Source organism: Macrobrachium rosenbergii, chromosome 55, assembly GCF_040412425.1.
Source record: "Macrobrachium rosenbergii isolate ZJJX-2024 chromosome 55, ASM4041242v1, whole genome shotgun sequence".
NCBI lineage: Eukaryota > Metazoa > Arthropoda > Malacostraca > Decapoda > Palaemonidae > Macrobrachium > Macrobrachium rosenbergii.
This window is the reverse complement of record NC_089795.1, coordinates 86,284,587-86,296,729: the sequence shown is the minus strand read 5'-3', so window position 1 is coordinate 86,296,729 and position 12,143 is coordinate 86,284,587. Positions and strand designations below refer to the sequence as shown.

At 37.7% G+C, this 12,143-nt stretch overlaps 2 protein-coding genes across 14 annotated transcripts in view; one reads left to right on the top strand and one right to left on the bottom strand.

Moving 5' to 3' along the window:
• The window catches only part of LOC136835580 (carbohydrate sulfotransferase 4-like), a 16,702-nt gene extending 6,714 nt beyond the window's left edge, over positions 1-9,988 (bottom strand). Inside the window, exons 1-6 of one of the 3 annotated variants that reach the window (XM_067099268.1) lie at positions 9,588-9,988; positions 6,086-6,417; positions 5,408-5,551; positions 1,779-1,895; positions 848-943; positions 608-688 (exon numbers count right to left, since the gene is read on the bottom strand). In XM_067099268.1, coding sequence (XP_066955369.1) covers positions 608-688; positions 848-943; positions 1,779-1,895; positions 5,408-5,551; positions 6,086-6,417; positions 9,588-9,699 — 882 coding nt within the window. In that variant the 5' untranslated portion in view covers positions 9,700-9,988. The remainder of the gene's footprint in view (positions 1-607; positions 689-847; positions 944-1,778; positions 1,896-5,407; positions 5,552-6,085; positions 6,418-9,587) is intronic. The other 2 variants (XM_067099269.1, XM_067099270.1) reach the window with 2 other exon arrangements.
• Positions 1-12,143, top strand: part of LOC136835584 (meiotic nuclear division protein 1 homolog) — a 28,890-nt gene that overhangs the window by 4,573 nt on the left and 12,174 nt on the right. The window contains exon 1 of one of the 11 annotated variants that reach the window (XM_067099286.1): positions 10,420-10,750. The exons of 7 other annotated variants lie outside the window; for them this stretch is intronic. The gene's annotated coding sequence lies outside the window, so the exon portion shown is untranslated. Of the gene's footprint in view, positions 1-10,419; positions 10,751-12,143 lie in introns of those variants that run through there. 3 more of the 11 variants (XM_067099281.1, XM_067099278.1, XM_067099284.1) reach the window with 3 other exon arrangements.

Here is a 12,143-nt window from a genome sequence, read left to right as displayed (position 1 = left end):
TGTGTGTAGTATACATGACTAGCAACTGTTCCGGAAGTTTTATGGAATCTTTTGAAATATTTCTTGTTGAGACATAAGTACATAGTGAGTTCGTTCCATTCTTTGTTGGCCTGCAATCTGTAATACTACAGTATATTGTAATTTCAAGTTTAAGTACGTGCATGTTATGTTAATCGATGGTTATTTTTGTCCATTTGTTATTTTCTTTTCTCCAAGTTGACTTATATTTTTTCATGTATGGTCTTTCTTTTTAGTGGAAACTTCCTTTGCAAGTTAGACCTAGGGTCATCTTGGGTACTGTATTTTCCATTTGAATTTTGACTCATTGCCATTAATGATAATATTGATGCTGTCAATTGACATTTTAGTGCAAGTGCAAAAACATTTATGGTTCAAAAAAGCAGTTTATGGTGAGGCAGTGATAGAAATGTAAAAGTGAAATGCAGAAGCAAATTTATTGAAACAAGACAATACAATATGCAATAAATGACTAATATAGGACAAGATATATTAGGTCTCATTGGCAGTGATGTCATTAAGAGGAGTATTTCAAGTTGGTCAAGTGCAATGTGTTTGTTGTAAGGGAATCATGAGCCTGTTGACTTACCAAAATGGATTCTGGCAGTATTTTCTTAATCTGTTCAGCATATAGCATATCACTTCCCATAGCTTTGCATAGTTTTGAAGCCTGTGTATTAAGAAAGGATAGCACTTTTAGCCTAGCTCTGCCCTAATGCTGTATACAATATTTACAATGTTTTTAATATACTGTGTTTATATTCAAACATTCGATTGTTGAAATTTTGAGTAGTTTAAAAAAATTTTTAAATGCAGGGGACTGTCATACTTGTTTCTTAAATTCCTCCGAAGTTTTTAGCGGCACAAGTTTGCGGTGACGACGGTTACTAAGAATGCTTCTAGGGTCTCTCACTACAAATATTACCTAAAGGAAGATGGGAGTTAAATTTCGCACATAGAAAAGTTGTAGTTAAAAACATCACACAGAGAATTGCACCACTGCGCAACACTTGAAGCTCAGCAGTATGAATCTTATAATACTGTTTAAGATAGAAAGTCCTGATGGTATTGTAATTTGATAAAGAATTAAATAAAAATTCTTTGCTCTCATATTACGGGGTCACTTAATTCATCAACTGAGACACAACTGGAATAACAGAAGAAGGAAGAATATAGAGTACTGTACATGTACTTTGGAATTAAAAAATCAATTAATTCTGTATACTGAATATGGGCATTGAAACTTAAAAAAAAAAAAAAAAGGTTTGTGTGATAATACTGTATACTACTTTATATGCACTGTAAAAGTTACTTTAAAGATATCACCTGTAGATATGATTTTGTAAATTCTATTTATTAAAAACAAAAAAAAATTTACATCACTTTGAAAGAAAAAAAGTTTTTGTATGAAAAGCCAGGCTAAAAACTTTTATTTTACTGTATTCTTTTACTAATTTATTACAATTGCATCTATGATTAATTCCAAAAAGACATTGACAATTCTAAAAAATATTGTTGATCATGCAGATAAGCTTATGCAGAGTTTTAGCACAGATGTAGAACTGATCCAGAAGCTGAACATGGTAGACCAACAGAAAATTGAATTAACATGAAGTTGCATTTTATACAGTAAACAGCCTTTGATTTAGCTGGAAACTGAGAATCCCACAGCCCAAATTGCCTCTGCTGTAATATTGATAATAATGACACTAAATGACATACATAGGTTCAAGCAAAATGTTTTCAGAAGTTTTACACACCTTGAATTTATTTCCATAAGATTTCATCATTTGGTAAATGAAGTCTATCCCAAGCCGTACAGTAAAGACTGCACGCAGGGAGCGTGCCCTGCAAGCTCTCTCCAAGCACTCCTCAACCTGTTTGGTTAGGAATACATGTTTTATTTAAGAGTCTAAATTATCAAAATAAAAAGGTCAGTTGTAATAAGTTTCCTGTGTAATGCTTATTGTCATTTTATTCTAATTTGCTGCACTTAGATTATTTTATACGGCAATCAAGAGAAAGGTGACCTTTCTAACCTTACCAATTACCATTGTTTTGCTTGAGTTATGGTACCACAAAAGAATTTGGAAATTTACATGACATCCATTTTCCTGAAATCTCAATCTTTGAATTGGGTTACCTATCCTATATGGCTTTCTAAGGCAAAGTCAGCGAGTACTGTACAGTATTTACTGAGATAAGATTCTATAGAATTCAAAGTTGTAGCAAATCTTTTGTCACTACACATTTGATAGGGCCTGGTCTAAGGATTTGTTAATAACCAAACCTCTTGTTCCGATTCTGCAAACTCATTTGAAATTTCACAATCAAGGCAGTATCAAATTTGAGACTATGTTAGATGGATCGCTGATGCCTTTTGTAGTTCCTGAAGGCACCCTTGTAAATTGCTTATGTTACTGTACTCCAGTAGAATCTTTTTTTTTTAATTGATCCATTTTTCATAGGTGGTTTGTTTCATTATGACTGATCAGCCATATATAAGCCTGCATTATTAGTCTTCAAATGTCGTCAGATGCAACAGCCATTTGTTTAAGTCCGGGTATTCATGATCAAGTTTACCTGTCAGTTCATCAAAACTAACGTCAAAACTTGCGTGTAGACGACAGTTTGTGGGCGGAGTCAGTCCACTCGGCAAAACGGATGAACTGATGAAATTACCTAAAGTTCTTCCGACTGACTGACAGGTGGTCGCATGTGTGGATGGGTAAGCAATGATTTTATGACAGTTCGCTGCCGGATTTCGTTTGGGAAGGATCTCAGCCGCTCGGACCAGAATATGTATGAATAAACTGTATAGGCCTAATTCATTTTATTGTTAGACCCTGCAGCACTATTTGTAGATCGTTGTGAGTCCAAATCTTATGATAAAAAATTTTTAAAAATATTTCCATGTGATAGATGACTTGGCTAAGGCTTAGGCCAGTGTCCTGCCTTTTTATGAAAGGTGTTACTAGTGAAAGTAGGCTTCATGGTCCATTTCATAAATGAACCAACCCCCAGTCTAATTTAACCTTATTCATTAATATTTTATGAGAATAGATACCTCTCTTTAATAGCCAATATTTACACCATACTCTGTTACACCTTTTTGCTTCTTTCCTATTTGTAAGTGAATTGCCGGAGTTTTCATCGGTGCCATGTAGTGTGCCACGGCGAAGGCTAGGCGAGAACTGAGGGTGATGACCTCGAATTGACTGTCCGACTGACAGTTCTACTCTTTACATGTGGACACTCATCTGATGAACAGTCAGGGGTGAACTGACAGGTAAACCTGATCGTGAATACCCGGCCTAACAGAGGAAGAATGATAGTCTTATGGAACATGAACTCTTTGGGAGCTTAGTTACCCTTCATTCAACTTCGTCACTTTTAATGAATCATTCAGGGCTTATGCACCTCTGAACTGACTTACCCCAGATTGTTTTCTTGATAAAATGACTAAATTCAGAATGATTGAATTCAATATAATCATTTCATTTTCTGTTGCACCCTCTTTCATTTTCCTCTCAAGCAGTGAAAAGTAATTTGTATGCTTCAGCTGGTAACTTTTCTGGCATCTGGTCTACCTGTAGATCAACACCACTTGTTTATCAGCATTGCATTTCTTGGTTGTCATTAGCATTGTGCCAGTGTCTTTACTGTGTTCGGATATTGTACAGTATTTTAACCCATTGTTTACTGCTAACTAGCTTGTGAACGGTTAATATGTTGGCATTCTGAGGCACGTTCATATAACTGTAGCACCTTGCTTTTGTTTTTTCTTGTATTTTAATGATGAAGGAGTTAGTTGGAATATCCATCTTCGTGGTGCTGTATTTGTTGTTATGGAAGGAGTAAGTTGGACTGTCCCTACTTCTTTGTGCATTATTTTTGGGTATTTTTTGGTATTTTGGGCTTTTAGTAATGTTATATTTGTTTTCTTTACACACCTTACTGTTAACAATTTATTTACGCTTACTGTAACTCAGTTCTCAGTACAGTGTATATGTTATTCCTGTGTTTTTATATTTTTGAAATTTTGGCTGCTCTATTTGTATATGTATTTTAAGTTTATTTCAAGGGTACATAAATCTGTGTGAATTTTTTTTGTTAGTGGAAACCATAATGAAGGGCTCTCTTCAGTTGTCCTTTGGCTTAAAATGACATCCCTTGATAAGGTGGGCAGAAGACAGAGAAAGGTCTTCCACAGGTCTAGTACATGAATTGTGAAGTTTGTGGCAGTAGGTTTGATGGAGCTGAGGGTTTATTAGTTAACAGAATAGGCTATCAACATCCCTTTTGGCAGTAAGCTCCCACGTTCATTGTATCCTGTATTCTTTGATATACTGTACATAGCTGCAATCCTGAGATGTTTTAGGCAGTGAACAGAGGTAAGGTTGATTTTGTAGATGCAAGTGACTGAGGAGGTGCAGGATGGATTGCCCAGGGTTTTAGTCACTTTTCGTTGTTGAGGATTTGTGCAGTAAGCTCCCCTTCAATATGGAAATTATGTTAATCAGGAAGAGGAACTTCCTGGCATCTTTGAACCTCAAGGATGTGCATCTACATATACAGTTCACCAGTCTTTGAGGAAATATCTTTATATTCTGTAGGCAGGGAAGCTATTCCAGTTTTGAATCTTCTATTTTAGCCTAGTAAATGTCCAGCAGGTCTTTACCTTGACCTTGGCACTGGTGGCAGGATGGGCACACTCGAATACGTAGATGACCGCTTAGTGACGGCTGTCAAGGCAGTGGAACTGCAGTGGCGTCTTTCCCAATGCATTGTTAGAAAAATTACTTGAACCTAACTGTCAACTGACTGACTCTAGGGTGGCAGATGCTGTAATGTAACTCTAAGCACAACTGAAATAGCCTTAAGATGACACAAAAACTCATATCTCAAGTAAATAACCCTCAGGTATCCTAGGCACAACTGAAATAGCCTTAAGATGACACAAAAACTCATATCTCGAGTAATTAACCCTCAGGTATCCAAAGTAACCAGTACTGGAAGACAGTTAGTAGGGAAGTGATGCAAAATACTAGCTTAGCTGTTCAAGGTGGCCTGACATTCAGTGTTTTAGGTTACTCACTGCAGTTCACATATAGATAGCATGCAAAGTGTCAGGTAGTTGGCTCCCAAGGTTGCCTTAGGGAATTCCTGAATTTTAAAATTCCTAGTATTGTGTAATATTGTTGGAGAGTTTAGTGTGCGAGTTTTGTTTCAAGATTCAAAATCTAACCCTTCTGATACTTAATAACTTTGCACCTTATGAATAACTTTGCACCTTATAAGCTAAAATTATTATTTTTGAAGAGATTTATAGTGTTACTAAAGGTTGGTGTTATTTAGTATTTGTATTCAGCTTAGAAGGGCTACTTACTGGTAGTTTGAGATGTTGACATTCTTTTCTGTAAGTGACGCGGATGGAGTGAGACTTCCATATTTCAGGTTCTGAGATGACCTGTTTGTTGTTCTGGAATGAACAGTTGTAAATAGCTTTCAACCAGTTCATGCCTTGTGTGCCCTGTGGAATGATTAGAACAAGGGTTATTTCTTTCCAGCAAAGTCATTTGGTACTGTGCAACTAAATATGCAATATTACCTATGCCAACAAAGTTGGATGGATATAGTGTTTTCCCTCATGGATGTATGCCTGTGTGATAGCAGGCTATCTCAAGAACACATTACCAGTTTAATAGAATTTATCATTTATTCAGTGTGTGACCTGAAGTTTAACTTAAGAGTAAAGTCAATTGAGAGTTGAATTGTTACCATGAAAGTTTTCTTGGATTGTTAGCTAATCTCCCACAAGTTAATCAACTCCAGAATTTAACTGAGTGAGAATATCTGTCAAGTTTCACAAAGCTGTTTACTCGTTCATAGCATAAGCCCTTGCCTCTTGGCTAAAGCTATAGTGATTGTATGTAGGGGTCGATATTGCATATCTAATAGATAAACTTGCAAGGTGGGAAACTTTAGGAAGTTTTAGACTTTCAGCTGTGAAGATAGGTTCAATTTTTCAGTGCACTAAAAGTAAAAAATAATAAAAGTACTTTACCAGTTTATTAGTTACAACACTGAGTCCCGAGGAGGGATTGTCTTTGTCCAAAGCTTGCAGTGGGTGATGAACATAGAAGATCTCCTTGTGGTGCAAGTTGAGAGCTTCTGCCACTTTGCTGGCTCCACTCTTGAGATAAGAGTGGATGAGGAATCTGTTGGTCGCAGATTTCGATTTGAGTTCTCCATCTGATATCTGAGAGGTGTTGCGAAAAAGAGTGGCATTTGATAAGAGGAGTATAGTCTCCAGATCTTTCTTCGCTTCTTCAGTATCTTCTGGAGGCAGGCCTGGCCCCAGTTTGTCGAAGATTGCCGGCCTTCGTAGAATATCCGCTGTAAAAATTTGGAAGCTTGTGAGTTTTTTACTGTGAATTAATTGATTGTAATGACTGTAGATCAGGGATATTCAAAACATACTGTACTGTATTCAACAAGAAATAGAAAATATTAGCTTGTACTTAGAAGCAGTACGACTAAGAACAGTGCTGACGATGGAAAACATGCTTCTCACCTTCAGGACAAAACGCCATTCAAGACAAAACTCAACATTTATGAAATTTTTATTAAAATTTGACTGGACATAAATTTAAATTTGAATCAAGGGTATTGTAGGATACTAATTAACATAGGAATGCTCCAAGATATTTCAGCATCAGAACTTCATATGGATCTCCACTGGTCAGAAATGGAAGTCATTACAGCCCCTTAAACAATACTTACCTATCATAGGCTAACTAGGTTTTTCAGTTAGCTATGCTAGTACGTTCTCGTGTTACTTAAAAATGCTCAGCTTAGGTCGTGATCTGTGACCTTCTTGTTAGCAAAAGGAAGAATGAAAATGACATCAGTAGGTAATTAATCATTAAAATCCAGGGTTCCTTCATTATGACCTCTGGTTTGTAATTTTTGTCGCTTTCATTATCGTTAACATCCCTTCTGTAATTCCTGAGGTGCATTTTTGGGTCCACAGTGCAGTAAAGTGTCATAAACATAAGCTGTCAGCTTCACAAACACACCACAGACAGGTTACAAAGAAGTCAGTGAATTATCCTTAATCCTAACTGCTGCATCGCCCGATCATACAGCATTTGCCAAAAATCAGTTCTCCACTTAAAATCACCGACTTGTTAACAACTCTTATGCGATATGTGTAAGTTGCTGACAGGTGGTTATGACGTGTTACGAAGTCATTTCGCATCTATCTCACCTCCAAAACATTACAGGCCAGTTAGGTTTGCATCACATGTTAAGAATATTTGAAAGAGGAGTTGGAAAGTCCTTAGCAGTGCATTCAGTACAGTTCAGTTCAAATGAAAAAAAGCTCAAAATTAGGAAGTATGGTTGCGAAAACGTGATACCAAATATGAATAACAAGTGACAGAGTATTTTCAAAAAATCACAGAAACTCTTGCTGAAGCCACAGAAGTTCATAGGTTTTTAGTTGAGTGATTGGGTGATATATACCCATAGGGGCCATTGACTTGGAATTCAAGCTTCCCAAGCGTATGGTGTTCATTTGCAAGAAGTTACAGAAGATATTATTATTCAGAAGGTGAACTCTACTCATTTAGAACAAATTGACTTGAAATTCAAGCTTCCCAAGAACAGTTTGTTCATTTGCAAGAAGTTACAGATGAAATTATAATTATTATTATTATTATTAGTAGTAGTAGTAGTAGTAGTAGTAGTAGTAGTATGGTCTCTGGTGTCGTAGTTAATCTATAAAATATCAGGAGTGTAATCGATTGCTTGTTAGCTGTCAGTTTTATCAAGTGTTATTTTTAACAAGGCGTTGCTGTCCCCTGTTGACGTGTGAAAGTCACGAGGCGAGGGTGTGATCAGTTCGCGGGGGGAGAATAATTATTGTGGTTAACTGGTCCATCAGAAAAGACTTCTTCGGTGATGGCAAAGCATCATTTATAGAATATGTAATAAGTTCGATTTTGTTACAAACCAGCTCCGAGTGTCATTATTGTAACGCCTACCAGAAGTATGTTTTGAGTTTTCAGCAGGCAGGTGTACGGAAATGAAAGTATGAGTGCACCAGGCGTTATTAAAAGAAAAATAAAAGTTTATCGGCTGGGGATGGCAGTGATGAAATCCTTGCCGTCATTCGGTGATGAAACGTAATCAATAAAAAAAATTACACACAGGCATAATATATATATATATATATATATTAATTCTCATTTGTAATAACGAAAGATCGTTTTATAGTCTCGTTAGTTTTATCATTCGGCGTTTCTTAAAATGTCTCATTTGAACTGACAAGGTCCATGAATCTGAACTACCCCCATTATGCCTTAAGAATTACAGATTCGTAAAATCGATCTTTATTTTCAATAAAAGATTGTCGTGAAAATTGCCAACTTCCGCCTTTCAAGCTCAGTTCTTTCCTTCTTATTAATACATTTTCTACCTTCACGAGTTTTCTCTCTCAGATTGTATTTATTTTGAGATCATATAAATTCGGGTTAGATTTTTGTCATTGTCACTTAATATATACAATGACACTTTCGTATGTCATTGAGGGTCTTCAGTATATCGCACCAACTCCTTTCATTCCTTTCACTAACTGTTCATACCCTTTCTTCCATCTTACATTCCACCCTTTCTTAACAACTGTTACACCTTTAACACATATTTTACTAAAAATTTCTCATTCAGTCCTGAATGACTTCGTAGGGCCCAGCGCTTGGCCTTAGGCCTAAATTTTATATTCCATTCCAGTCCTTATCTTCATAGTTGCATGAAAGCTTCACTCGTCAAAAAAAAAGCCTTGAACTTATTGTCAGATATTGTCACGTGAACTCTCGGGAGACGAGACTAAAACCCATTATTTTTATTTTACTTTTATCACGACCTTACATATATCCACACTTCTCTTTACTGCCATACCTTCTTATATCACTCAGTTCATTTATAACTTCCTTTCTGTCAACACCCCCTCCCGTAGGGGGTTAGTGCCGTCAGTGCACCTCATGCAGTGCCGTGTAGGCATTACTTAAGGTTCTTTGCAGCGTCCCTTCGGCCCCTAGCTGCAACCTCTTTCATTCCTTTTACTGTACCCCTGTTCATATTCTCTCTCTTCCATCTTACTGTCCACCCTCTCCTAACAGTTGATTCATAGTGCAACTGCTTTGAGGTTTTCCTCCGGTTACACCTTTCAAACTTTTTCACTGTCAGTTTCGGCGCTGAATGGCCTTCGTTGCCCCAGTGCTTGGCATGTGTGCCTAATACCTATATTTATTCTTTTCTGTCAAGTTTAAGACCAACTCTTCCCACTGAGGTACACTCCATGTAATCTTTTCAACCATCATAAGTTGATGATATTTTTTACTTGTTTGAAATTAATAATAATAATAATAATAAATATTTTTTCCTCATACAATGAAGAAAACGCCCTTAAGAAAACATCATTTCTAAAGAACGTGGTAGAGAAAATAATAAGGATATAGAAAAAGGATACCTTAATTTTAGGCGCCCCTTTCATGTTATCCTACCTGATATGTTGGCGGTGTACTCGCCATAAAAGAAAATCAGCAGGTTGATGACAGTCACTACCAATGCCAAGGCTAGTGGTCTCTTGTGCTTGATACGCATCTTTGCAGTCATGGAAATCGAGTATTCAAAGTCAAAACTTTCCAGTGACTGTTTTCTCTCCTTTGGGTACAAACTTGTTCTTGTCTCGCTTCCAGTTCCATTAAAATTTTATCAGTTTTCTTCGTTTCGAGTTTTAGGCTACAAGGTGACATTAACGAAAGGAACGCCCATCACTGTTAAGTCTGGTATTGCTCTCAGGATTGTTTTGTGGTATTTAACCGGTATTTTATACTATACAAAGAAAAGCACGTGCTAAGATTTACTGTAATTGAAAGAATTTGATGTCTGTTTCCCCTTTTTGCGTATTGGCATCTATAAAATCATTCATTCTTAGCTCATGCCTTCACTTAGAATGCACTTTATTTAATGGCTTCGGGAACTTGCACATTTGACAGCAGTAGACCGCAAGTTCTTCAGTCTACCATGAATGTATTGATTTTGATTTTGTTTTTCTATTTATAAGTATTCTTCCGACTGGAGTGTCAGTCACGAATTTTCCTCAACTAAATCCCCTTTGAGTAGGGAATTGACAGTAACTAGAATTAGGATAACTTATGAGAAATAACTGCAGTTACGTTTCACACCGCGTACACTACAGTCGACAGAGATATTCTCTGAGCTTAATTAATGGTTGGGTTGAAAATTTTCGGGCTAAAGTATGCGCCTTCCCAAGATGTCCTTCCAGGAAGGGGTATCGATGTACTGAGCTAACTTTCCGCCGAGGAGCGTTTTGTTGATGACGACCAGAGCCAGGTTGAACAGCACGACGAAGATCACCACGGCCACGAGGCCCTTGGCCAAAATGACGAGGAGACGGGCAACTGCCCAGAAGAGCCCCGGAGTTCCCTTGCCCTGTTTACCCGCAGCAGCAGTAGCAGCAGCAGCAGCACTTGCGACCTCGTTGTTGTTGCTGCTTTTTGAGGCTCTCGGACTGGAATTCTGGAATTTGTTGGAATGCTGCTTCTGAAGGCCGCCAGGCTTGGAGTTCCGCCAGGAGTGAGATTTGGAGGAACCGTTGCTCTGACTGGTGGTCGAGTTGCCCCTGCGACGCGAGGAGTTGGAGGTATTTATTGACATGGCTGGTTTTTACGAGGTCCAGTCGGTCGAAAATGGGTAGTCGTCACAAGTTCTACGGACATGGGGATCCTCTAATTTGACTTTTCTGTCGATACGTTGAGGTGGTTGAGAGTGTCTAGAAAACGCCTAGCAGGGGCGTGGGAGTTTATCAATTCTGTATTCTGGTTTCGGTTTTTGGAGGGTGCTTCTTGTTGGAAAATTCCTTTCGCAAGTTACAGAAAGGGCTCATACGGCTGTATATGATCTGCTCTGACTTTGTTTTGCCTTGCTTGCACGGGATGTGATTTGTATAATCTTTGAGGAAACGGACGATGATAAGATACAATGTGTTGAGCGGTACGCCGATGAAAAAACACACTTCACTGCATTTTTGCTAGACAGGTTATGATAAACACTAATTTTTTTTCTTACGCAGAGTTCATTCAAGATCACCTAAGTTTATCGAAGCAGACGCTTGTGGACGATCAAAACTTGAGATTTCTGGGAAATTGGAACAGCCGGCATATCTGGGACACTTGCGCAATAAAAGGCCAATTCTCGTCATCCCTGGCGAATAACTCCTTTCTATCCACAATTTCCACAAACAATTTTCAGTAGTTCAGAGATTTTAACATCGACTGAGGCCTTCACAAAATACTACGAAATGGCTGTCATATCTTTCCGGGAAAGTCTCCCCTTTTCATGTAAAACCTCGCTTAGTCGAACGTCGGCTCTTGCTTCTCAAGTGCACCTTTTTGTAAAGACACCCCATGCAAGCACAACTTCGCCAGATTTCCTGCTATCTCCGTGAAAGTGAAGTTGAATGAAGTTTTAGTCTCGCCCCTCTGTGGGTATCCGCCAACTGTGCAAGAGCATCGGTTTCGGAACGTGAGCGGGGAATAGGGCAGTTTAGGAGTGTGTGCGCGCGTGTGTATGTGTGTTTGTGTTTTCTTCGTACACAGAACCCATTGCGTGTGTCTGCCACGCAGGTGTTGCTCGGTTACCTAGGAAAGTTTGGGTGTTGTGGGGGGGCGGGGGATAGTGAAAGAACATTTGGGGATCATGATTGAATTGGAGTAGGTGGAATGAAACTCACGCACGCACGTACAAACTTATCTATCTGTATATACGCATTTTTATATATATATATATATATATATATATATATATATATATATATATATATATATATATATATTTATATATATATATATATATATATATATATATTATATATATAAAGTTAGCATTTATCGCACGCACACCTTTGCTAGCATAAGGTTTGCTATATCTAAATCAACTTGCTTATAGTGACGAATTCATGTATTTCGCCAGAAGTGAAACAATATTCACTTCAGCCCTCCGGAAAAGAGAAAGTACTCAATAAAACTGATCAGCAA